The 24,427-nt window shown below is 47.8% G+C and overlaps 1 protein-coding gene across 2 annotated transcripts in view; it reads left to right on the forward strand.

Annotated features, from left to right (window-relative positions):
- The window catches only part of MGLL (monoglyceride lipase), a 61,751-nt gene extending 42,924 nt beyond the window's left edge, over nucleotides 1-18,827 (forward strand). For both annotated transcript variants that reach the window (XM_059856525.1, XM_059856524.1), the window contains exons 4-8: nucleotides 2,240-2,376; nucleotides 3,877-3,987; nucleotides 8,026-8,115; nucleotides 13,877-14,092; nucleotides 15,035-18,827. In XM_059856525.1, coding sequence (XP_059712508.1) covers nucleotides 2,240-2,376; nucleotides 3,877-3,987; nucleotides 8,026-8,115; nucleotides 13,877-14,092; nucleotides 15,035-15,160 — 680 coding nt within the window. In that variant the 3' untranslated portion in view covers nucleotides 15,161-18,827. The remainder of the gene's footprint in view (nucleotides 1-2,239; nucleotides 2,377-3,876; nucleotides 3,988-8,025; nucleotides 8,116-13,876; nucleotides 14,093-15,034) is intronic.
- Nucleotides 18,828-24,427: the final 5,600 nt, after the last annotated feature.

A 24,427-nucleotide genomic window follows, 5' to 3' on the forward strand; every position in this document is an offset into this window, starting at 1 on the left:
AAAAAACCTGGAAAAAATCGACGAGGAACTTGTCACAGCTTTGCACAGTTATTTCTTGGATTCCACAATCATTGCTTTGACTGTTACAAGCAGTGTCACTGTTATGTGGTAGGAGCAGGGGAAATTCTTCACACTGAGAGCCAAGGAGGCTTTCCAGACCTCCCTCAGTCGCGTCCAAAAATAGGCCAAAGACTCCCAGTTCCAGAGCAAGGAGTCATGTCCCATTTACAGGCCTGGGCCACGGGGGTTTGCAGTCTCTGCTTGCACAGCTGTCTGAGCACTGGAGAGAAGGAGAGACAAGAAGCAAGTGAGGCAGCACTGGAGAAAAAATAAAACTGAAGTGCAGAGCTCTGTTAGGAAAAATGTTCCTCTCCCTGGACTGTTAAACTCACATTAACCTGCTACATTTGGAGTTGAATAGTAGGCAGATAACACATTTGAGGACCATAAAGTGAGTGGACTGAATGTGTATAAAAATTGTAATAAGCTCACATTCCATCTGTTACAAAAAACCAGTTTAAAGTCAATAGTTCCTCTAGCCACACACATGGTTTCACTTCTGGAGATTATCATGACTCGTATTTTAATTTGCTCTTCGATTTGTTTCTGGTCACTGATCCGTGGAGGATGCATGCTGCACCATATTTTGGCAGGAATTGGAGTGTGTGCATGGAAAGCAGAACTGGTAAAATGTTGTTTATAATTGATCAGCATGACGTGTATGGGTTTTTATGGCAGCCAGGGTGGCTGATTGCAGCCTTCACTGCCAAAAGACTCAGCCATGGAGACCACCTGACAAAAATACAAGTTTGGGGTTCAGTTTTTCCTAGATGGAGTGAATTTAGTCCAGATTTTTATTATAAGTTCTGCCTAATTTGCAAGGTGATTTTTTTGGGTGGCTTACAAGAAAGTTGAGACCTACTGATTCCCACTGGTATGACCGCTGCCAGCAGATGTGACTGACTACCTTTGTGGCTGTGTCAGTGGTGCTTTTCTTTGCTGATCACTGCAAGGGGAACCATCCAGCATGTCAACAGTTATCAGCTTCCCCTCCTTTAACAAGTCATTGTCCCTTTGTGTCTACAAATGGGCCTCAGTGCCCACTGGAGAAGGCCTAAGGAGACACCCAGCAGGAGGGAGATGTTCCAGACCCCCTATACCCTGACCTATATGGGTGGGATGCGTTTTCCCCTTCACAATGTTCCTTAACAACCTGCATGGAACAGAAACAAGCAAAGGGCTGTTTCTAAGGGCAAATCCTATTTGTGATAGGCAATAACAAGCATGTGTGGTCAGGTAAGCATGCAAACGGCTTCCCCAAGGTGGTATTAATTTCAAGCCTTTGCAAGCTCGAAATTGCCTGGGGCTGTGTTGGTGGTGATGCTGGCTCCACCTCTGCCAGGGATGCCACTGTTCCCATGGCAACTCACCATCTCCCATTTTAGTCTTCCCCTTCCCTTCCATTAGGCAAGATAATTCCCAGACACAGAGTGAGGAAACAGTGTCCAGGTGTGGTACAGTTGGCATTAACACTTGTTTAGGAGGAAATTGCCACTGGATACTTGCCCACTGCAGGCTCCATCACTTGAACCCTTACCTCACACAGAGGAGGTTTGCAGCCCAGCCAGCACTGCAGGGTATCATGAGAAAAAACAGGACTGTGAAGCTTGTGCACATTCAAGCCCTGGAAGAGGCAGTGTCCGTGGCCCATTAAGTTTATAGTAACTGTATCTAGTCTTCAGAATCTTTCTGTTTCTGGCCAAGATGCTACACAGCAGTTACAGCTGTACAGTGAGCCACCAGACCCAAAGCATGTGGTCCCTGAGGCAAGTCCCCTTTTTCCAGGATGCAGTGACCCATCAGCAAGGCAAGACAGCCCTTCCCCACCCTGATGGTAGAGGTTTCCATGAGGAAAATTGCTACTCTTAGTCTTGAAGAGCAGATAGAAACATGGGGGAATAGAAGTCCAAATTTAGAGGCCCCTTGCAATCCCTTAACATTCTATGATTCTATGATTTTTTTTAAAAAGTCAGGTCATGGACAGTGTGCCACTTAACAGCTCTGTGCAGTTTCCTTTGCATTTCTGCAGCGCTTTTTCTGTTGAGAGATGACTGCAGGGGAAGGTCAAGTTAGGACAGAAGCAGTCCAACAGGTTTATTTCTGCCAGGTCCTTTCTGACTGAACCAGTGCTTCCAATGACTCAGCTGTGTGTTCTGTGTGCTCTGCTTCTCCCCTGCAGTTGGCCACGGGCAGAGCGAGGGTGATCGGATGGTTGTCTCAGACTTCCACGTCTTCATCAGGGACAGCTTGCAGCACATTGATCTCATGAAGAAAGAGCACCCCAAACTGCCTGTTCTCATCCTGGGGCACTCCATGGTAAGCACCATCCCCTGCCCCTCCCAGCAGCACCCAGGACACGTGTCATAGCCTGGTGGTACTCATGAGGATGGCAGCAAATGACTCGTTCCACAGCAGGAAAACAAAACTACAAGGAGCCTTCCCCTCCATTTCATTCACTGATTGATTTGCCAGCATGCTACAGCCCTGAGATCAGCCTTGAGTAAAGACAGTCCTTAACTTTCTACCCCCACCATGGCCCTAATGAGCCATTTGCAAGGAGAAGCCTGCTTTTTAACATGACCATTCATTCCCGTGGCTGTGTGGTAAGTCTCATCAGCTCCCTGCAGCATCGGGTTTCCCCTTTCATTTTAACCTGTAACCAGGAGGTTAAGCCCTCCAAGGCTTTGTGAGCAGCATGGGGATGAAGCATGAAAATACCCTGTAGCCTTATTCTGTTAAACAACCTTACAGGAAAATGTACCAGGGATTAAGGCTGCAAAAACAAAGGCACTGATTTGGTGAACAGATCTGAAGCCTGATTCTGACAGCACGGGCCAAATCCCTTTATTCAAGCTAACAGTATTCCCACTGATGTCATTGATCTGCCCTCCCTGCCTTCCCAGAGGAGAGGAAAATGAATGAGTACTTTGGGATTCAGTCCATGCTCAGATAAATAAGTGTTCTGGCATAAGAAGGCACGGCATGCTCTGAAGGGCTCCCGCGCTCCAAAGCCACCGTGTAACAAGGAGCAATTTCCCACTGAGGCCTTTGAGATGCTTCTCGCTGTTGCTCCATTTAACAAGCCCCTGGTTCTCCAGAAGTGTGGAAGTTCACCAAATATTTCCCTTGGCAGCTAATCCTCTGCAAACTTTCCCAAGCGAGCCCACGGGATTCCTTCCATCAGCACCCCTCGCCATCAGCCCGTCCTCGTGCAGGATGGCTCAGCCTGGCTCTCATTTACCTCCAGACCACGGGCTGGGTGTTTGCTGCCAGGCCCTTGGCACAACACTGTGGGGCTGGGGACACTGGGGAGGAGAATATTTAATTCCCATTAATTAGTGAAGATTTTCCCATGCCAGTGGCAGCATTGATGTTGCCCGGGTTACCAGCAGCACAGCAGGGAGCTAGCCCGGCTTCAGGGCACCTTCCCCATGCAGCACCAGTCTGTCAGGCTGATGAACCTCAGCTTGCTTCTCCAGTTCCACCTGAACTGCCACTTCAGACATTTTCTTCTTCTCAGTCCTTTAAATTAAGGAGGACACAAGGCATCCTGGGGAGCTGATGGGCGTTGCATGGAGAGTTGAGTTGTGTGACATGAGGGTTTATAGCATGAGAACAGAAACCAGACCTCTTCCCACGAAAACCAGACACTTCCAGGGCTTCTACTCCTCCAGCCTCCCTTGCTGACCCCACTGCACTCTCAGTGGGGCAGAAGTAATTGCTTGCTTGGACTAAACCTTTTCCAGTAGCAGTATTACTATACATACAAGATGCTGGCACCTGTATTAAGCTGTGGGCTGTTATTTTGCATTGCAGGGGGGAGCCATCTCCATTCTGACAGCAAGTGAGCGACCCAGTGAGTTTTCAGGCATGCTGTTAATCTCTCCTTTAGTGGTAGCCAGCCCAGAAGTTGCCACTCCCATCAAGGTAAGAGCAAACCCTCCTTGCACATGGCCACCTTGCTCTTCTGCACCAGCAAAAGTGTCAACACCTCTGGCCTTGAAATGCAAAACCCTGCTGGGATCTGTGCCACCCAGATGCCAATACTTTTCTTCTAAGTGCCTCCCCCACAGTTCCACCTACTTTTCAGAGGAGAAGTGAATCCTGAACCTGTCCAGAAAAACCTGTTTAAGCAAGAGTTGGGTACTGGTGGTAGCAGACTGTGCTTTCTTCACCTCACCCCGTGGCAGCCCACACAATGCTGTCCTTTCCCTTCCTCTCCTACAGCTTTCTTCCTGACTCATGCAGAGTCTGGTATAGTTGCAACACAGGCTGCTGGCTAAGTCAGGCCAGTGTTATTTTTGGCATTTGGGGGATGACCAATTTCTGAACAGAACCAGAGTCCTCAGTCCCAGAAATCCTTGATGAGCCTCAAAAGAGGCTTCCAGCTAAAGCATCAGTGCCCCAGCTGCATCCCATTTAGCCTGGTACTATGACTGGTACCATCTCTTGTCCAGACCATCTCTTTTGGTTTGCATTTAGGCTTTATCCCCCTCCCATTTCCATCTGCCCTCCAGAGCTGTTTCTGATCCACAGTTGTATTGCCTGGTTTGCCCTTCCCCAGGGAGGTTCTGCAAAGCAACTGAGCCTCAGTTCTCTCCTCCTTTTTGCATTCTAAAAAGAATAAACAACAATCCTAAAAAAGCTGGAAGCAAAGGGAAGGAGCAGCTAAACCAGCACGAAGGACAGAGCCTCTCATTCCCACAGGACTCCTTCCTTTATCCTCTCTCCTTAGACACTTCTCCTAGGGCTAGCTTCTTGTTTTAATTTACTTCTAAGCTATTTCTCCTTTTTTTTCTTCTGTGAGGAAGGAGACAGATTGCCTCAGCTTTCAGTATAATCCTGTCCCACTTTCTGCTGTAGCCAAAGCCATCTAGAGACCTCACAAATCATTACAAGCACCAAAGGGTGCTTTCTAATTACCTCCTTTCCGCTGGAAAAAAAAAAATGCATTAAGACCTCTAGCCTTAAGATGCAGGACCCTGCTGAGATCTGCACCACCTGGATGCCAGTCAATATTTTCCTTCTAAGTGCTTTCCCATAGTCCTACCTAATTTTAAGACTAGAAATGAATCCTGAAGTCATCCAGCCCAAGTAAACTTATTTAAATAGGAGCCAGAGTACCAAAGTCTGGTTTTAGCAGGCTGGTTACTGATTCTTCATGTGAGGCTGCATCTGGCATAAGATGTCCTGTGAGCACCAGTGCCTCTGCTTTTTCTTATCTGGGAAAGCAAAAAAGAATAAATATTAAGAAAAAATAATAAACAGTTTGAATATGAGAGAGACTGTTAGCCTGTTCTTTCTAATCAAGGGAAATGGAGAACAATTGCTGTAGATTTACCTTTTGCTGGATGCTCAACCCTTTCTGAAAGAAGAAAGGACTCACCAGGTCTGTGGGAACTAGCATTACTGTTGTCTGGTTTGTTGCAGATCTGTACCAGGTGTTGCTTTATTTCTGTGTAAGAAATAAATGCAATGATGCATTATTAGGTAGGAAATCCTGTTCTGTAACTGATGTATTTTGGAGGATTTTACATGGCCTCTTTCCTAGAAAGTCTCTCACATGCAGTATTACAAAAGCACAGTCAGTTTCTTTCTCTTTCAAATCTATTGCATCTCAACACTGATAAAAAATTAATTATGCCTGAAATAGCTCTGTTCTGTCACACTCAGTTGAAATCATTTCGGGAGTTGAAAAGGTATTTGCAAGAGGAAGGACTGAAAACAAGCAGAGTATTCCTGCATAAGCCACATTTTCCCATAAAGCTGTGTGGTTTTTTTCCTCTGAGAGTCAAAAAACATTTCATGGTGATTGTGCTTCTGAGGAACAAAGGCTTAGTTTTCCCTTGGAACTGGTACGACTTCTCAGCCCTGGGCCATTTCCCAAGGACCACTGCATTCATCCCTTTGCTGGGGAAGTTTCCAGCTGAGCAAGAATTTACCTTGGCCTGAACAAATGAGGGCTCAAGACAACAATAACAGCGAGCCAGATGACACACTGGGTCCTTCAGACCCTCTTAGAAATACCTTCCCTGACTGCTGAGCCAGCCCTGGCAGCGGCAGAGGCACAGCATGTTTCAGGCTCTGTGCAGGAAAATCAAATGCTGCTCTTTGCAGAAACAATTTCATCAGTGCCCTATAAATCCTGTGTCCCGATGGAAGCATCCAGTTGAAAATCCAGTTGAGTAAGAGGGATCTTGCTGCCTTCCCCCTTTTCTTCTCAACTGACCTGGACAAAATTCAGCTCTGAATCTTTGCAGTTTCAAAGGCTGCAGAGACAGGAGTCACACAGGCTGGCAAAGGGCAGAGCAGGGGTGAAAGAGCATCTCCCTCTACATTTCTGCTATTGAATGCTTTGAAATTAGGTGGGCAGGACATCCCCTCAGGAAATATTCCCTGGTGTTTAATCCTGTACTGACCCTCAGCCTATTGTTTAAGGACTCACTACATGATATTCTTTCTTCACCTTTTGTGCTTTTTCCTCTTGCTGATCTATTGCTTTCTAACCTGACTGGGATCACGTTGCCCACTGTCTTTCAGCCTGAATCTGCACCCAGTAACAGTGGGTGCAAAGGACTTTTCCTAAGGTGTAATCAAACTGGAAGAAAGTACTATATTAATTTTTATTCTTGTTGTGGGTGCAAAGGACTTTTCCTAAGGTGTAATCAAACTGGAAGAAAGTACTATATTAATTTTTATTCTTGTTGTGGTTGCTTTATTCCTTTATTCTGCTCAGTTTAGCAGAGATGATAATCATCAAGTTCAGAGTCCATAATCCTGCCTAGGATACATGAAGGTGCACAGCTTAAATCACCACTGCCTGGAGTTAACATGAAATGAGGAATATCCCATTCCTTCCTGGATAATCACAAACTCATACCTGCATTGTTGTGTAGCAAAAATTAACTTTGCTGGCACAGTGTCATAGCCAGTGAGGGGCTCAGTATACTGGCAGTGACACTGGCTCCTGCTCATGGCTATCCCAAGGTACACACATGTTCCCAAACCTGCTGTGAGTATTCACTGCTTTTCCCTCCTCAGTGACTTTGACTTCAACCTTGTGTTTTTCCCCTAATATCATAATTAATCTCTCATGTGTCATCTGTGATCTGAAGTGCCAGGGAGTGCTTCAGAAATTTTTAGGTATCTGCAGAGACAGAGGGCATAGGGGACAGCCTACCTCCAAGTGTTAGCTGTGAACCCCACAGCTCCACAAACCAGACCAATGAACACTAACTGTGTATTTTCTGACTTAAGCAGTGATCACTTAATTAAAGGCAGCTATCAAAGATCAGAGCAGATCTGGTATCAATGTGCTTGTAGTGCTATTGAAATTAAAGATGTTACCCTTTCTTCTACCAGCAGTTTCCAGCCTAGGCTGCTCAGTGCTTTTGTGTGTGGTTCCCAGGAGATGTGTGAGCAATGGATTCCCTTAGCCAAGGCATGCACACTTGGCTGTTGTTTATTTACAGGTTCCCTGGAGAATACCCTTATCAAAACGAGTGCAGCCTAGGCAACTGCTGCAAATGGCACCCAGCATCACTTAGGCACTGCAGCCTGAGATCAGAGCTGTGGCAGCAAGGAAAGGGCAATGAAGCACCAAAAACCAGCCCTCTAGGAGCTGGAAATGACCTTTTCCTATCAAAGTGCTTAACTGAGGCCTTTCAGAAATTAACTCAAGAATGAGGAAAAGCCCCAGTACAATGGAGTTGTGCTGCTGCATGTGGACGGACAGCTGACGGCATTTCAGTCTAGCACACCCACTCCCTGCTCCCAGGAGCAGTTTAAACACTTTCCTCGTTAAGAAAAATGGTTTAAATATAGGACAGATCTTTCTCCAGAGTTAGCTGACAATTCTCAACTGTTTAACTCCTGTGCTGATTTCCATCAGCTCAGGATTTGGGCTTCTATGTTCCCTCTCTTCCTCTAACTGGCTTTTTGACTGCTTCCTTTTCTCTCCCACAGGTTTTTGCAGCAAAAGTGCTCAACTTTGTGCTCCCAAACCTGTCACTGGGATCAATAGATCCAAGTGCAATTTCCCGGAACAAGAAAGAGGTGAGAACCTTCATGCCATTTTAACTCACTGCAGAGTTGGTATCTTGTCCCAGCCCTGCCAAAACCCACAAGTGTTTTGCTAAATCAGGAGGGAAAAATCTGTGCTGGTGTAGAAAGGTGACATATCTCTGAAGCCAGTGGAACTGACTGTTCACACAAGGCTGTGGGAAACCAGCTGCTCCTCCCTGCCTTGCCCCCACAGCTGCTGTGGGTACCAGAGGTGACAGAGAGCTACAGGTGCAGGGGGAAGCACGTGGGAGCCACGTCTTTGTCTCTGCTGCAGCACCACCACTCATGACAGCAGCAAAACCCAGCTCAGGTAGCAGCCACACTGCTAAAGTCAACTTTTCCACCCCTGCTCTTTGCAGTGAAACCATGGAAAACCCTACAGTCCTGGGGATTTGTTTTCCTGCTTCCAAACCAGGATCACATTGTGCCAGATGCATTCAAGCAGAGGACAAAAGCAGGCTTGAGCCAAAGGATTTGTTCCAAGGTCTCCTGGATCACACTCTGACTCTGCTACAGCCTTTCCAAACAAATGATATATCCATGCTGCACCCAAGAATAATACTTCAAGGAGCTGCAATTGAAGCAGCTGTTGTTACAACACAGCTCCAGCCTCACCACTGTGAATGTGCACGGAACTGTCCCAGGGCTGAGTTTTTATAGGGCCCCAACAGCCTGGGACTGCTCTCCCACTCACTCCTGGGGACAACTGTGTCAGCCTGGTCATGCCATCACAAACAGGTGTAGCTGCTACTGCTGCAACACCACCTAACGAGGGTTTTCCTTCTCACCACTGTGGGAGGAGTGAAAGGAGGTAATCACAAACCATAAGTGAATGAAGGTGCTTAGGCTAGACCCAGACCTTGGTGCATTTCAGAAAGCACCATTTCTTCTTGAATTATAGAAAATGGCACTCAAGGGTGTCTGAAGAGCTTTGCTGGTGCAAAGTGGTCACTTGTTCTGTGCTCCCATGCTCCCATCTCACTGACAGATGCTGTAATTTTCCCTGCTGTTCATGCAATGGTTCATACTTTAACTAGGAATTAATAAATTGCCTTTGTCTGGGGAGGCAGCTTGACCAGCGTTGGAATTGAAGCTGAAAGGATCAGGGGCAAAGACAGTGCCAACACCTGTGTGAGTGCAGTGCACTTGGCCTCAGCATAGCCCACATCTTTGGCTCACCTATTCAGAAAACTGGAAAGCAAAGAGTTTCCCAGAATAGCCTCAAGGCTCAGGGTTGTTTCTTGGCACTGCCAGAGGGGATTTTGTTCCAATGACTTTCAGTTCACTTATCCTTGAATAGAGCATAAGATTTCACTGTGTTGGAGGTGGAAAGATCCAAGGAGCTGAGGAAAAGACAGGACTAGTGTGGAGTGAGATCATGTGTATCCTCTGCTGCACCATGTGACATATGCTCCAAAGTACCAGATGAGGCTGTACAGAATATATGCCTGGGAAGAAGGCTGACTCCAATCTAGCTGCAGTAACTTGTTCTTAATTGCATTCAACTGCCATAACTCGTTGCATATAATTCAAAGAAAAGGTTTAAATTGGACAATCAATTCTCTAAAATGACACAGAGGAAAGTTTTCACATCTACATTTGTATTTAGAGGATAAAAGCAATCAGTGCTCTGGAGGAGGAGAGGAATTGGAGGGCTTCATTCCCTACCTGAAGAGTGAGCATGTCTGTGACCTGTGGGTCTTCACCTGCTTCTGCACTGATTTGTTATGTGGCACCTGAACTCTGCTGCAGCTGCATTTAAAGGATGTTTTAAATTTAAAACATTTAAGGATGTTTTAAATACACCCCCAAGAGCTGGATCCTCTGCTGGAAGATGCAATTGCTGGACTCGATAGCTTTGTAGGAGAAAAGTGATGATGTAGGGACATCCTGAATAATAACACATTTAGGGAAGTGTCAGAGAGCTCCTGAAATTGGCACAAATTATTAACTGAGCACTTCCGTGTTGTAGTGATGTTAGGAGTCACCACAGCAACCACTGGACATACTTTATAATAATTGCTGTTGTGTTGTCTTTCTAACACATATTTGCTGCTGCTTTGTCTGTTCTGTGATGCTTCAAGTCTCTGAAGGTTCCTTGGAGCATTGTTTTGCTCTGCCTTTCCCTTTCCATGGAGCAAGGGAGAGCCCTTTGCAGTGGATAAAGGTGTAGCTCTGCTTCATTAGAGCCTGCCCATAATGGAGATATTTTCCAAATGAGACACCCTGTGTGCTGTGCTGCCTTCTCACCTACACGAGAGCACACAGCTGACATAGCAGCTGGGGGTAGTGATGTAAAGCACTTCCCTGACCCCCTTCAAACACCAGGATTTGAGGGTCCAGGTGCTTACTGAAGACAAGACAGCATTTTGGTCCTCTGCCTGCCTCTAAGCACACTCCCCCCTCCTTTTGGATTCAAGATGCTCAGATTTAAAGCACACAGTGTGCTGGAAACATCCATTATTTATATATTACACAGACTCTCCTGCCAGACCAGCTTTCTATTCACTAGAAATATTTTTGGGACAACATCCAAGAATTTCCTAATGAGTTTGTGTTCCCAGAAAGCTGTCTTCAGGCTATGGGGACTGAAATATGAAATGATATAGAGATGTTTGTTTGATGTTTGCTGTACCAAACACAAGAGAGAAAAAAGAGAAAAAGAAACAACCTTAAAAACCAGTCCTGTTATTCCAAAGAGGAATGACATCAAAGTGACAGGAGCCTCTTTACCCCTGTAATCTTTGTTAGCTGCTGTTGACTTAGTGGAATGGTCCCCCTGATTCAAGCCTTGTTCCTGCCAAGTCCACATAGGATGAGGCTGCAAGAGGAGATGCAGACCTCCAATCAGGTCAACGTGATGCAGCAGCCTGATGGTTGCTTCTGTCTTGGAATTACATAGAGATAAAAACAGCTGTTGTGAGAGACCCTGGAGAGCCTTTGCCTGGCAGTGTCTGGAAGCACTCACACCCTCTCCTGGGATCACCTTCTGTTCTTGCCCCCTATCTCAGAGCCTGGTGCAGCAACAACAGTTTTGGGCTTGCAGGGTTTGCAGATTGTAGCCTGCAAAACATAAAGCCCATTCCCTGTCTTTCCTCCTTCCCCAGAGAGCTGCTGCTTGGCACTCACCCCATGCACTGAGCATTAACTCTGACAAGGATTCCTGTTCATTGACTACAAACAGGATACTCCTCTGCACTCCTGATCATCTTGGGTTGGGACTGGATTTGGTCTTTTTTTTTTTTCCTGACATCATCAACATAAAAATATTTCTTGGCTGCTCAGTAGCTAAAAAATCCCCATTCTTTCAGACAACAAGAGAAAGAAAGAAACTCTTCAGGTCATTCTTGTAGCACTTATGGGGCTGGGGCAGGGGCCAGCTCACATGAGCTCATCAACACTACTTTACTCCATGGGAAGGGACCTTCTGTCAGTCCATCCACCCATCCTTCCTGAATCCCTGCTGCAAAATCTCTTATTTACTGCATTCAATTTAAAAATCCAACCAAACAAACCCACCAAGATAAAAAATAATAAAACCATTCCAAAACTCTGTTGCTTTGGCACAGCACTGTGACATAGGTCCAGATTAGGCTGAAGCCAGTTGCTAAGTAGCCAATGCAACACAGTGGTTTTGCTCAAAAAGCTGAAAGATGAAAGTCCCCACGTTTGGCTGAGCACACCAGCGTGGGCCCAGCTGCCAACAGGAGAGTGAGCTGCACCCCACCAGGTGCTTGGTGTTCTGGAAGTCAAAGCTGAACTTCTTCCACGAGCACATTCACAAAGGAACAATTTCTTCTAAACACAGGTGGCTTCTTGCCCTGTTTGAAAGACTTTGGAGAGCAGGGAAGGTACAGCTGAACAGTGCAGGGGATGAAAGATGCAGATGAAGATTTCTGCACCACCAAGCTGGTTGGGCACTGGGTGGTCCATGCAGAGCCAAAAGGACTGCGAGCTGTTCAGTCTCTGCTTCCCAGGGCCATTAGCAGGAGCAGAGGATATTTACCATGTCTCAATGTCTTAACCACAGTCTCATCTTTGCAGTTGCCTCTTAAAAGCAGTTTTCCAGACCTTCAGCAAGCACATACTTCTTTGAAAGGGAGACACTGTGTGTAATATCCTAATATGATGAGCTGTGATGATTATCTTTGTTTCCCTGCCAAAAATTACCCCTCACTTCAGAGCAGACATAATCTTGCACAGAGACCAAAATACAACAATAGCCTTAATCAAATCCTAGAAACATCCAGCACTTCCAAGGATCCCTAAGTGAGTTTTATGACAACTTGAATTTTTTCAGTCCAACTCCAGCACAGAGTGGAGTGGCTGTACAGCTGTCCCTCCCTGGACCATCCTCAGTACGTGGGCTGGGTCTGAGGGGTGTCAGCCACTAATAGTCCCAAATCTCCCCCCACATCTTTCTCTTGCTGCATGTAGGGATAGGAACCATGAATTCAGGCAGTGGGAGATGGTGGGGACCAGAAGTAAGAAAGTGATGGGGAAAGACTTGGGAGTATCAGGGTGCCTCACTGCCACCTCCATTTCCAGTGCTTTGTGCTCCAGCACATTTGAGATGACAGCAGAGAAACTGCCTTCAAACCCTCTGGCAAGTGAATGCATCCAGGTGGGAAAGGCCCACCATGGTCTGCCACCCTGAGAATCTCATCTCACAGGGAATTGAAGACAGAATCCACCCCAAAACCTTTCTGTCCTACAGTGCCTGCCTGTGCTACACCTACACATGGCTACGTGTCCTTGGGTGGCCTGTTGGGTCACCTCCTACCCATGGTCCCCCCAGGGCATGCACAGGCAGAAGCAAAAGGAGCTCAAGTTAATGCCTTCAAGGTAGAATTTGAACAGACCCCACCGCCCGTGAGGAGAGGAGGAGACTGTTTTCAGCTAACCTATAAATAACCATCATTTCTATAAACATCTGCCAGGGTTGGGAGAAAGTGGAGGCTGTGCCAGAGACCAGCCCATAATCAAAGCATTCTGGCAAATATTGCAATAGTGGGGTCTGTGTGGGCCGTCTCCACATACAGTATACAAATATTTACTGTAGATTTGCCTGCTGCAGTAACTACTCCTTCCTAGCAACTTTCTGTACCAGCTCTTGAGCATTTTTATCCCCTCACAATCTGGCTGAGCAAGTTGTTGAATACTTTTTTTTGCCTATTACCTAATACCATCATTTGCTGCCCTGTCTGTCACACTTTGCAGCCAGAGATGAGCCCTTGGCTTTGCAGTCACCTCTGTCAGTTGTCTGGAGGTGTAGGTCATGGTCACCACCCCCAGACAGGGAAAGAGAACATTTGAGTCCTCAGCAGAGAGGATACTGGCCTGGAGAACATCAGCTTTCAAATAACACAGTCTGTGGAACCCTCTGTAGAAGAGGTATCACATTGGAATGACAGAAGGGCACAGCAGAGGAGAAAAATGCAGGCAGGAGCCCCTGTGGGAATGGTCTTTATGCAGCACTGGTTGTTTCCCTGCAGGAGCTCCTGTCAAAGAGCTCTGGCTTGAATATTTCCTAGTGATGTAAGAGAGAAACATGCAGCAAAGAGCATGTCAGGGTGTGTGAGCAGTGCTGGTGAACCACAGTACCTCGACCTCGACTCTGATGGCCAGATGTCCTGAGAGAGTAGGAAATGACTGTGCAAGCCAAGGGAAGACTCTCCATTGCCAGGCTGACCTGCTTTTTCTCTTATGCATGAAACATTGCTAATCTTAAATCACCTCTTTCTCCTGCCAGATGGAGTCTTACACATCTGATCCCTTGGTGTACCACGGCGGCATGAAGGTGTCCTTTGTCATCCAGCTGATGAACGCCATCGCCAGAATCGAGCGAGCCCTGCCCAAGCTGACCCTGCCCATCCTGGTGCTACACGGCTCCTCCGACAAGCTCTGCGACATCAGGGGCTCCTACCTGCTGATGGACACCGTGCAGAGCCAGGACAAAACACTCAAGGTCACCTTGCTTGCGTGATTGTTGGGAGATTGGGCTGTCACTGCTGGCCCGAGCATGGGTGGCAGTGAGGGGTGGGAGCCTGCTGGCCTCCAGGGAGCTGGAGGCAAACAGAGCTGGTGGAGGGGGGAGGCTGGGCAGGTACAGCCCCTTTCACCAGGAGGTAGCCCAAGCCCAGCCCTCCCTGGGCTCAGTGTGGTGGCCTTTCACCAGCTACAGCCAGGCTGGGGGCAGGGGATGGTGGCTGCATGCCTGGAGGGTGTCTTGGATGTGAAGCAGCTTGGTGCAGAAGTAGAGCAAGTCTCGGAAGCAGGTAAAGCGTTGACCCAAAAAGCTCTTCTGAACAATGCCAAGTGTGTGAGCACCAGCCTTACCTCATGTCCCAGCACGTAAAGGTGCAGGAAGGTCTTTCCAAAATGCTGGACAACAAAAGCCACTTCACATCTGCTCATTTCAAGAGAAGCACAGCTGATTAACCAATTGTTAGCACATGAATAAACCTGAAAGAAAAGGGAGGGAGACCAAGGGAAAGCTTTTGTCATCAGAAAAATAACTGGATAGTCTGAGCATAAAAGGAGTAAAATTGCACAAGGCATGATGGGAGCATCCCCCATTGTCCTCTACATTCCAAGGGCATGATAAGAATTTCCTCCTCCTTAGTGGAATGGGGCTGGGACATGCATTATGTTCCTAAAGGGCAGCGGGGTGCTCTGGTACCCACAGATGTCAGGCAGGCAGCAATGCCAACACCTTCCTGCTTGTTGAGGACCAGCACCACCAGTGACATCTCCTTGATTTCATAACCTGCTACATCTTGGAAAAAACCTGACAAGTTGTGGGCAGGAGGTGTTGGACCTGTGGGTGTTGATGAGAGGGGACTGAAGGCTGTTTTGTTCGTGCAGATTTATTTCTTCTGTGCTAATCTGTACTTCTCCCTGGTTGCAGGTGTATGAGGAAGCCTATCATGCCCTCCACAAAGAGCTGCCTGAGGTCTCTACCTCTGTCTTCACAGAAATACTGACATGGATTGGCCAGAAGGTCTCAGCAGCTGGGGAAACCAGCCATACTTAAGAGCAATTGCATTTGCAGCTCTTACTGGGGTTTTCTAGGAATAGATGTTTTTCTTACTAGAAATCTCTCGGGAAAAGATCTAACATGGAGGGATTCTTGGAATATTTTATCACACACAGCTTAAGGGAGGGTGGGGGGAGAGGCACAGGGTGGGGCATTATTTACTGATGTAAATGGCCACTGCCCTAATCTGGAGAAGAGTTGATAGCTGTGGGATGCCCCTCACCCACCAAACTTTCTCAGCGGCTTCCCCTTCTCTGCTTTCGCTGTGGTGACTGGGGTGTGTTTTTACTGCAATAATTATTGGTATGTAAAAGAAATCTGTATCTTCCACTTCATGGTTTTGATGCCAGGTGCGTCCCTTGTCCCCACCATCCAGCACCTTAAAAACCCTGGTCCTTGAGAGGAGAGCACTAACAAAGGTGCTGGGTGATGAGGAGAGGCTAAAGATGGAGCTGACAGCTCCCTGAAGGTGAAAGGCTGATTTTCAAGATCAGGCCCCTTTGGATACTACCTTTTTAAGCAGACCAGGCCAGGGGATAGAGATGCCTCCCCCACCACCCTGCACATCCTCTGTGAGTTTGCACTTGGGGAAAGCATGTTGAACAGTGCTTTGATTTTCATCATCCAAGCAGGATCCCAGAAGGAAGAGCAGGAATGTGGAATCAAACCCACTTAGCACATTCAATTCCCCTGCTTTTCCCCATGTCAAACCCCATCTCCTCTGCAAGATGAACTGTTCTGTAAATATCCCTAGGGACAGGGTTTTTTTCCTTCCCCTCTTCCTTTTTTTTCTTTTTTTTTTTTAACTTTCATTTCTTTTTTCCTTTTGGGATTAATCACTTGTGCTACTGAAAATGAAAAAGCAAAGTCAAAGTTATAAGAGAATATAGTAATATAATATATGATATAGAGGTGGCTGGAAGCTGGGAGAGAAATGGGAGGAGAGTAAAGAAGGAGTTAATCATTCCTTCTCTTGGCAAGGAACAATGTTGTCCTACCAGGATCTGGTCCTTTCACCATAACTTTACAGTCATAATCTGTTGTTTTCCCTCATCAGTTGGAAAATGTCCTGAAAATAATGCTAGAGAGAAGTGCAGAGCATCTGGTGGGTGGGGAGTAGCAGTGGGTGTCCTCATGGTCCACTGGTTTAGCAGGAGACCCACAGCATGAGCAGAGATCCTGTCCAAGCCCATCCCAGTCTCCTCCCAGTCAGCACTGGGGTAGACCACTGTGGGGCTGAGCTCAGCCCTTCAGGACACGTGGGGACTGAAGGCAGAGTGTGGAGTGTGATCATCCATCCATCCATCCATCCATCCATCCAACCAACCATCCATCCATCCATCCATCCATCCCGCCTCTACCTTGTGTACTGGGCAGCCACAGACCCTGCTGAACTAGCTGCTGTGGAGGAGCTTGTGGACAGGGCCTGTGGTGCAGGTGGGGCAAATTCTTGAGCTGCCTGAGTCTCTGCTAGCAGCAGGGTGAGAGGAGAGAGTTTAGACCCTGGATGAGAGCAGAAACATTGTACTGGCACAGTAAAAGCTGCACAGTGATGACAGAGTGGCTGTGCAGGACAATTTATCCAGCCCTCAGCATGAATATACTTCTTGGCACTATCCAAAGGGAGGGGTTTAACCTGCACCTCTCCCTCTGCTTTTGCAAGAAGAGAATGCAAATGTTGCACTATGAGAGAGTGGGGCATCTCCCCCAGTGACAAACCAGTCCTTACTGCCTTCCCTGGCAGCAGCAAGAAGCACCAACCACTGTGCCTTGAGCTGCTGTCCCCAGGGCTGGATCCCTGCTTTGACAGCCAGGGGGTCACCCACCTCTTCTCCCTTTGGAAGCAGTTCTAGCAGGGTTCAGGAAAGGGACCTCTGTGCAATAACAGTCGGAATCAGGGCTCAGTCCCATTCAGTCCCAGATGAAAGATGTGTGGATGCAGGTTGTATCCTTGCAGTTGCCCTAAGGGGCCCAAGTCAGGGAAGCTCTTTCATACAGGTTGATCCAGGCACTTTGGCATTTGTATTTTCTTGCCTCTAAAGAGAGGAAAGAGCTGTAGTTCTCCCAGCAACATTAGCTTTTAATTGAAATGTTATTCCAGTGCAATCAGCTGTTCTCAGCAGCCCCTGTGAAACCTCTGGTGACACTTACTCTGGGAAAGAGCAATGAGCAGGTCACCTGCTTTCCATCTTCCAGCAGCCTGTCTTGAGGCAACTTCTGTTGCCTGAGCAAGCTCCCTCCTGGGCAGATGCTGCTAGAGAAAGACAGCAAGAAGAGAAACACTCCAGCAGTGATAAATCTCACCTGCTTCTTCAGCTGGAAGGGGAAACAAGTGGGTGTGATCCAGAGGTGACAGACGTTGCGGGGGTAGTAGGAAGATGATGATTTAAGGATAGGATTTTTGAAAGCACTTTTCTTGAGGAAGTCAGGAGGAGTAAATCAATGCCCACAATTTTTACATCCCTTCCAAAGTGACAAGCACTTTGCAGGAGGGGAGAGGGAAGGGACCCTTCAGCAGAAAGGTCAGAGCCCATCCGCTCCCTCCAACCTGGCTTCAGGCAGAGGAACGTCAGTTGTCAGTGCCTTTGCTAAAATGTGTCCTTTCACCCAAGAAACATCTGCAGCTGAACAAAAATAAAAAGAAACCAATTACATTGACCTGGGGAAGACTTGTCTTTCAGTCTATAGCTAAACTCAGCAGTGGCACACGGCCTGGGGAGGCTGTTTCAAAAAAAGGTTTACAAACAAAACCTAGAAAAAACAGCAACAAAAAAAAAAAAAAGCCAAATGACCCCAAAGCCATGGCACAGCAGCAGGTATTGCCACCCTCAGCCAGTTTTCTGAAGAGTTACCTTCTGAGGCCATTAACACAGGGAAACCTATCCAAAAGAAGCTGGACACTGCCTGCGCTGACCCCACAGACCCCCGGGCTGGCTGCTGAGCAGAGGGGCCACAGCTGCTTGGCAGGGCAAGGAGTGCAGAGGGAAGGAGCCAGGAACAAATCAGCCTGGGCCAGGTGAGACAGCAATCTGCACATTTCAGCTCTCTCCGCTGTTGCTGATCCCTTCCCCTGCCTGTAAGCTCCTTTATACTGACCTAGTTAGGTTTCACCAAGCCCCAGAGGAATTCTTCCTTGGCTGACCAGATTAGCAATGAGCAGAGCAGCTGCTAGGGAAATGTAATTACACTCTATTTCCAGCTGGCAGGTACCACTTGCAGGGAGCACAGCCAGCCTTACGAATGTTGCTGTGCAGAGCTGCACCAGAGTCTGGTCTGCCTTGGAGAACAGGTGGCACCCGTGACTGAGCAATAGCAACGTGTAACTACTGTATATCTCACCACCTGTAGCACTGAGAGGCCATTTCCCACTGCCTAACCCATCCTGTTTTCTATTTAGCCTGTCCTTTTTATACCACTCACCTTAGCACACTGCCAGCACAAACCCATTAGGATCACATTTCCTTTTACAAGTAATTCCTGAGGTTGTCTCTCTTGTTCTGTTGTGTTCCAGTTCAATAAAATACATTATATATATATATATATACATATATAAAAACATATATACATACACATGTATTTTCAGTGGAAAAACCATATACAAGTTTAGAATTCTTAAAGGAATACAATGTATATTGCAACTAATAATAAAGTTATGTTTTCTGAACAGAGTGTGTCTGAGGGTGTCATTGGTGACCATTACAAAGTGCTTCCCACACCCCAGATTAAACAACAGTGTGGAGCTGTTGGAGGATAGGCAGTATCAGGCAAACTCAGCCTGCTCCAGCACCTGGTTCCCATGCTTTTAGAAGCCCATTAAAATGGGATGCTGGTCCTGAACTAAACCCAATTCCAACAGGAAGCATCTGCACTGTGGCCAGGAGTAACTGCTGATTAAATCCGACATTTTGACCCCAGCTGTGGCTGCAGATCAGGCTGGGGAGTGGCTTTGATGCTCTCAGCTCCCAGGCAGTGCCCAGGTGCTGTAAGAGCTCCTGGTCCATGCAGAGCCAGGGTTGGAGCTGTCAGAGTGCCCCACACTGCAGAACTGTCCCCCCTGCCCAGAGAGCGGGGCTGGGCCAAAGAGCAGCCTCAAGGTCCCCTCCTGCTCTCCTCTCCATGCACATTCAGGACAAGTCCCTTGTTTGTAAGGGCTCACCAGCCTCTCACACTCCAAACCCCGTGACAGCTGCTGCAGCAGGGCACAGACAGGACAGTCTGCTCCCATGCCAGCCCTGTGGCCAGAGCCTTTAGCAGCACCAGCCCCAACCTGCAACCTTCATCAACTCATTTCATCTTCCTTATGCCTCAAGTCACTAAATCAAGAGAATAGTATTTTCTTTCTGCAGTCCTGTGCAGGCTCTGTGTCTGATCACACCCCAGCTCACCAGGTCAGGAGCTCTGGCCAAGGACTTTGATGCTCATCAACACAGACAACAGAGCTGGGGCTTCTCACCAAACCAGCAGGCACACCATGCTAGCAAGGAACATCATTAGTAACAACATTTGCTTCAATTCTGGCAAGTCCACAGCTCTTTCTTCTGATATTTTGGTGTTTGTTAAGCTCAACACAGTTTTGAGGGTCACTGGAGGGTGCACACCATGGTGCTGGGACAGGGACTGAGCACAGGAGGAAGGGGACAGTCCTTCACAAGGCTGGGAGCAGCAGCAGCACAAAGGAGCCCTTTTGGAAGCGTGCACTTCTCCCAGTGTCACCAGCTGATGGCTGGCGAGTTGTCACAGCCATAGGTGGCCTTGCTGCTTTCAGCCTGTGCTTCTCCTCTGATCCTGCAGGAACCCTGAGGCTTTTGCCCTTTTCTCCTCCCTCAGTCTGGTGTTATCCAAGGCTGGCTCTGGGGGTAGCTACCAGCTGGGGATCAGCCAGTGAGTGGTAAAGCAGGAGCCAGAGCAGTGCCAGGGTGGGGGGAGAGCTCCTTAGGAGTCCCTCCAGCCACCCTGGCAAGGACAGACAGCCTGCATCACCAGAAGACAAGAGGTGCCATACTCAAGTCACAGAGCAGCAGGGACCATGCCTCTGTCAGATTTCTGGCACCACCCAGGCCAGGCTCAGGCACTGAGCAGGCAAAGGCTGCAGCTCCAGGGAGTGGTAAAGAATTTAAACTCAGATCTGCTCAGCACATAACCCACAGTGCTTCACTTCCATTTGCTGCTGGTTAAGCATCACAGGAGGGAAATGTGGGGCTGCAACCCCCTGCAGAGCTGCTGCTGGGGGTGAGCAGGGACTCACACCTCTCCACCCTGCCTGGCTTCAGGCAGAACTTCATCACAGGAAAAGGGAGATGGAGCTGAAGGGTTGTGCAGGTGCCACACACATGCTGCAGCCTGGCCACCTGCCACACCACTCCTGCTCACCCAGCCCCTGGAGGGGGGGATGTTGATCAGTCATTTGCTCCTCTCTCCACATATGAGCACAAGTCTCCTTTACACACACAGAAACAGGGTCATGCTCTCCCAGATTATCCACCTGGGATGCTCTTTCTCCTTCTGAGGGGGAAGCTGCTGATGTGGAGCTGCCACTCACCTCCCTGCTGCTCTCCAAACAGCTGCCTTATGTAGCAGAACTGCCCCAACTGAGCAAACGCTGCAGAACCCGGATCTATCTCCCAACAGGCACAAGCCAAACAACCACCCTTCCCATGGCCACCACTCCTGGAGGGGAGTGACACAGGATTCATTTCCCTTCTCTCTGGAGGAAACTCTTCAGTGGATGGAAACATTCCAGGAATTTAGATGAAAAACAATTCCTAGGAGATCAATTAAGAGTTTGGATAGATTGCATGATATGTGCTCTCCAAAGGAAACCTGGCAAAGTAAGCTACTTGGCCTGGGGGGGAGCTGATGGGAGGGCAAGATGTCAAGCATGGAAAACACTTGTCTTCTAAGAAAACACAGAGACAAGAATGGCAGAGGGGAAGGAATGGCAGCTCAGGGGCAAAGGACAAGTGGTACCTTAGGAAGGTTCATGACCAAAGGCAAGCAAACCTCTGCCAGAGCACAGTAAACCATGGCATGAGACAGAGCCCCAGGAAAAGCTGGGCTTTCCAGACCTCACAAAGTCAGCAGCCTTTGTGTCAGCATCTTGTCTTCATTTACATTTAAAAAAACCCCCATGCAATGGCAACACCAGGGAAGCTCTCTGCAGGCTGACACAGTCAACCCTGGAGCAGATTTTTTTAGCAAATAAACAACTCAGGTTCCCCATACAGAGGAAAATAAAAAAAAAAACAACCAAAAATCAGCTTTTCCCTCTGGCTGGACTGCAGGATCAGCCTCATGCTGAAATGACAGCAGTGAGCCATTCTCCCCGTGGGCTGCACAGGGCAGCCCTTGTCTTTGTCACATCAAAAGCTTCCAGGGTTCACCCTGTGCACTTTTAACACCAAGTCCTCTCCTCCCATGCTGAGCTTATGCACATCCCATGCTGAGGCTGGTCTGTGCCAAACCCAGCCCTGAGGCACTTGTGTGACTGGCAAGTCCTGGATCCCCAGTAAATGCCTGTTGTGCCCCCTCAGTGCAGCACCACGAGCACTGTGCTCAGCAGAGCAAGAAGTACTGACCCCTGTGTGCTTTCAGACTAGGAACACTGATGTTTAATTGTATGCCTGATTGGAAAAGGTCACAAAATCAGGAAACAAGAACACCATGTTCCCTGCTCTCCCAGCGAGAGAAGAAGCAGTCACCCCAGGAGCAGCATGGCCAGAGCCAGCACCTTGAACAGCTTTGGAGATGCTGTGCCTGATTGGCACTCAGACCAGAGAACAGCACAGCAGCAAACAACTCACCTGAAGCATTTCCAGCTTCTCAAGAAGAGCTTTTCAAAACAGGAAGGAGACTGAACTTGCCACCAGCAAACTCCTTTTGAAACTCCTGAATAATTTTTCATTTTAGATCAAGGGAGAAAGGGGATGGAAGGAGCTCTAGAGAGCAGATTGCTGCCTCCTGTTACGGAAGCGAGCTTAAGAAAATTAATAGAAATATTGGTAGTTCTGCTATGCTGTGCCAAAAATGCGTTAGAATAAAACCCTCTGAGCAGACAGGAGGGATACAATGTCAACTCAGCCTTGATATGAAAGATCAGCCTGCATCTCTTAAAGCACATCCCAAGGAGTAGCAACTAACACACCAGCTTTCCTTCCCTTCAGAGCAAGTCTGCACAGCCTGTCTCATACAGTTCAGCACTGTCACAGCCTTGAACAAGGAGTACTGGGATGACCCTGGCTCACAAAGTTGTTATAAAAGAATAAAGAGGGAGGCATTTTTCCTTCCTGGAGTTTTAATGATATCACAGGCCAGCTTGGTTTTCTCCATGGGAAATTACATCAAGTTATTTTGGACCAAATCTTCCCCGAGCCCATGAACAGAAGCATCTGGCCACAGTACAGCACTTTCTTCACCTCCTTTTCCTAACCCAACACACCAAAGCAACAGCCTTGCCTTCTGCCATACCAGCAGAGCAGGCAGACTGCTGCTGTCATGAGCCAGCAAATCCCACTTTCTAATCCTGCTCTTTCCCCTTGAGCTTGCTCTGCTGGTAACAGGAGGAGGGAGAGAAAAGCTCTCACACTCATTTTCAGAGCTTATTTTGGGAATTGGCAGCCAGACCCTTGGGACTGGAGATAGTTGTTTGCATGGTACTGATTCTCTTCCAAGGTTTTCTTTAATCTGCTGAAATGCCCTTCAAAGTTTGTCCTGCACTTTTATGCTTACAAAGTTAACCACAACCAGGAAAAGCAAAGGGCATGTGTGTGCTCATCCCCTTTGCCCCAGATGCTGATCACACATAAGCTTGATGTTCATAGCTTGACTTTGGCTTAAGGATCTGCATGTCCATAGCTGCACCCAAATGTGGCTGCCTAATTAACTGCTCCTCTGCAGCCCTTGCCTTGGGTATTGCCAATAACCCACCTCCAATTTCCAACATAAAACCCTTGAAACCATTTGTAGCCTAAAAAGGGGTTCTCTGTCTTTCTCCCTCAGCACTTCTTCAAGGCAGGCAGCAATCCCTGCAGAGCCAGCACCTTTATTCAAAACAGGCCCTGAATATAATAAATGGTTTGCTGGTGTGGCCTCTCAATAAATTTGTTCTGTCGAATTTATTTTAGCTTAGAAGGTAAAACAAAAACCTGCTTCTCAGCACACCCACCCCGTGAGCAGAGAACTAAGCCAATCCATGGTTTGCCATCACCAGCTCTAGCCAGGATGGCTCATCCCTGGGAGCTGGGCACAGACACATTCCAGATCCCAAAGCTGTGATGGGCTTTGCCAGGCTGTCCACAGCAAGAGAGGAGAACAATGTCACCCTGAGCAGACGAGTCTGTCAATGCACACTGACTGCAAACTGCTGTGTGGGAAGTGCCATCTCCACTTTGACCATGACTGCACAACATGAACAGCTCCAGCCTCCTGCAGAAGCTCAGCCTTTACTCTCACAGCACAATGCTGCTCCTTGTGTGCACTGTTTGTTGAGTCCCAAAAACCTGATTAAGCCTTGAACTTTTCCAAGCCCTCCCTTCAACAGCATTAGTCATTCAGATGTTATTAGTATCTCCTCTCTGAAAATTTCATGTTCCTACACAGGGCAACGAGGACAAGATGGATGCTTGTTCCCTGAATGCCAGTCATGCTCTGAAGCCAACAGGGGCTGAACAGACAGCTCAGCTACTGCCTTTACCCCAAAAAATTGTAGCCACCCAGGCATGCAAGAAAGCAGACAAGAAAATGGGTGCCTGTGTCCTCAGAGAGGAAGGACTGCCCAGACACTTCAGCAGAGTCACAGTTTTGGAGAAAACACAGGCTTCCAACTCCAGGAGTGCACTAACAAGTCAGAGTAGTTAAACACAAAGGCTGAAAAATCTCCATCCTTGCACATAACAGACAGCCATCAATGACAGGGGCACAAGATGGGGAAAAAAAGGGAAAAACAACTTACCTGTTAGCAACAGCCCACAGCAATTTTCCAAGACAACATCACGTTCCTGACAACAACCATGGCAGTGACCAAGCCTGCGCTGTGGTGCTGCTAAAGAAAGGGAAAAATCCTTGGAGAAAGGAGAAGTAAAAAACAAGTTAGTGCTTTACTCACCTACTCTGTGAGGACTGTACACATTGCTTGGGAGCCACACAGTGCAGAGCCACTGTGGTAAGTAAGCCTGGGTAAGGGAAGATGAAGGAGCTCATTTTTGGTTTCAAAATGAAACCCATGCTGATGTTGTCAGTCAGTAACAAAGAGACCACAGCCAGAGCAGA

Source organism: Haemorhous mexicanus, chromosome 11 (assembly GCF_027477595.1).
Source record: "Haemorhous mexicanus isolate bHaeMex1 chromosome 11, bHaeMex1.pri, whole genome shotgun sequence".
NCBI classification, from domain to species: Eukaryota; Metazoa; Chordata; class Aves; order Passeriformes; family Fringillidae; genus Haemorhous; species Haemorhous mexicanus.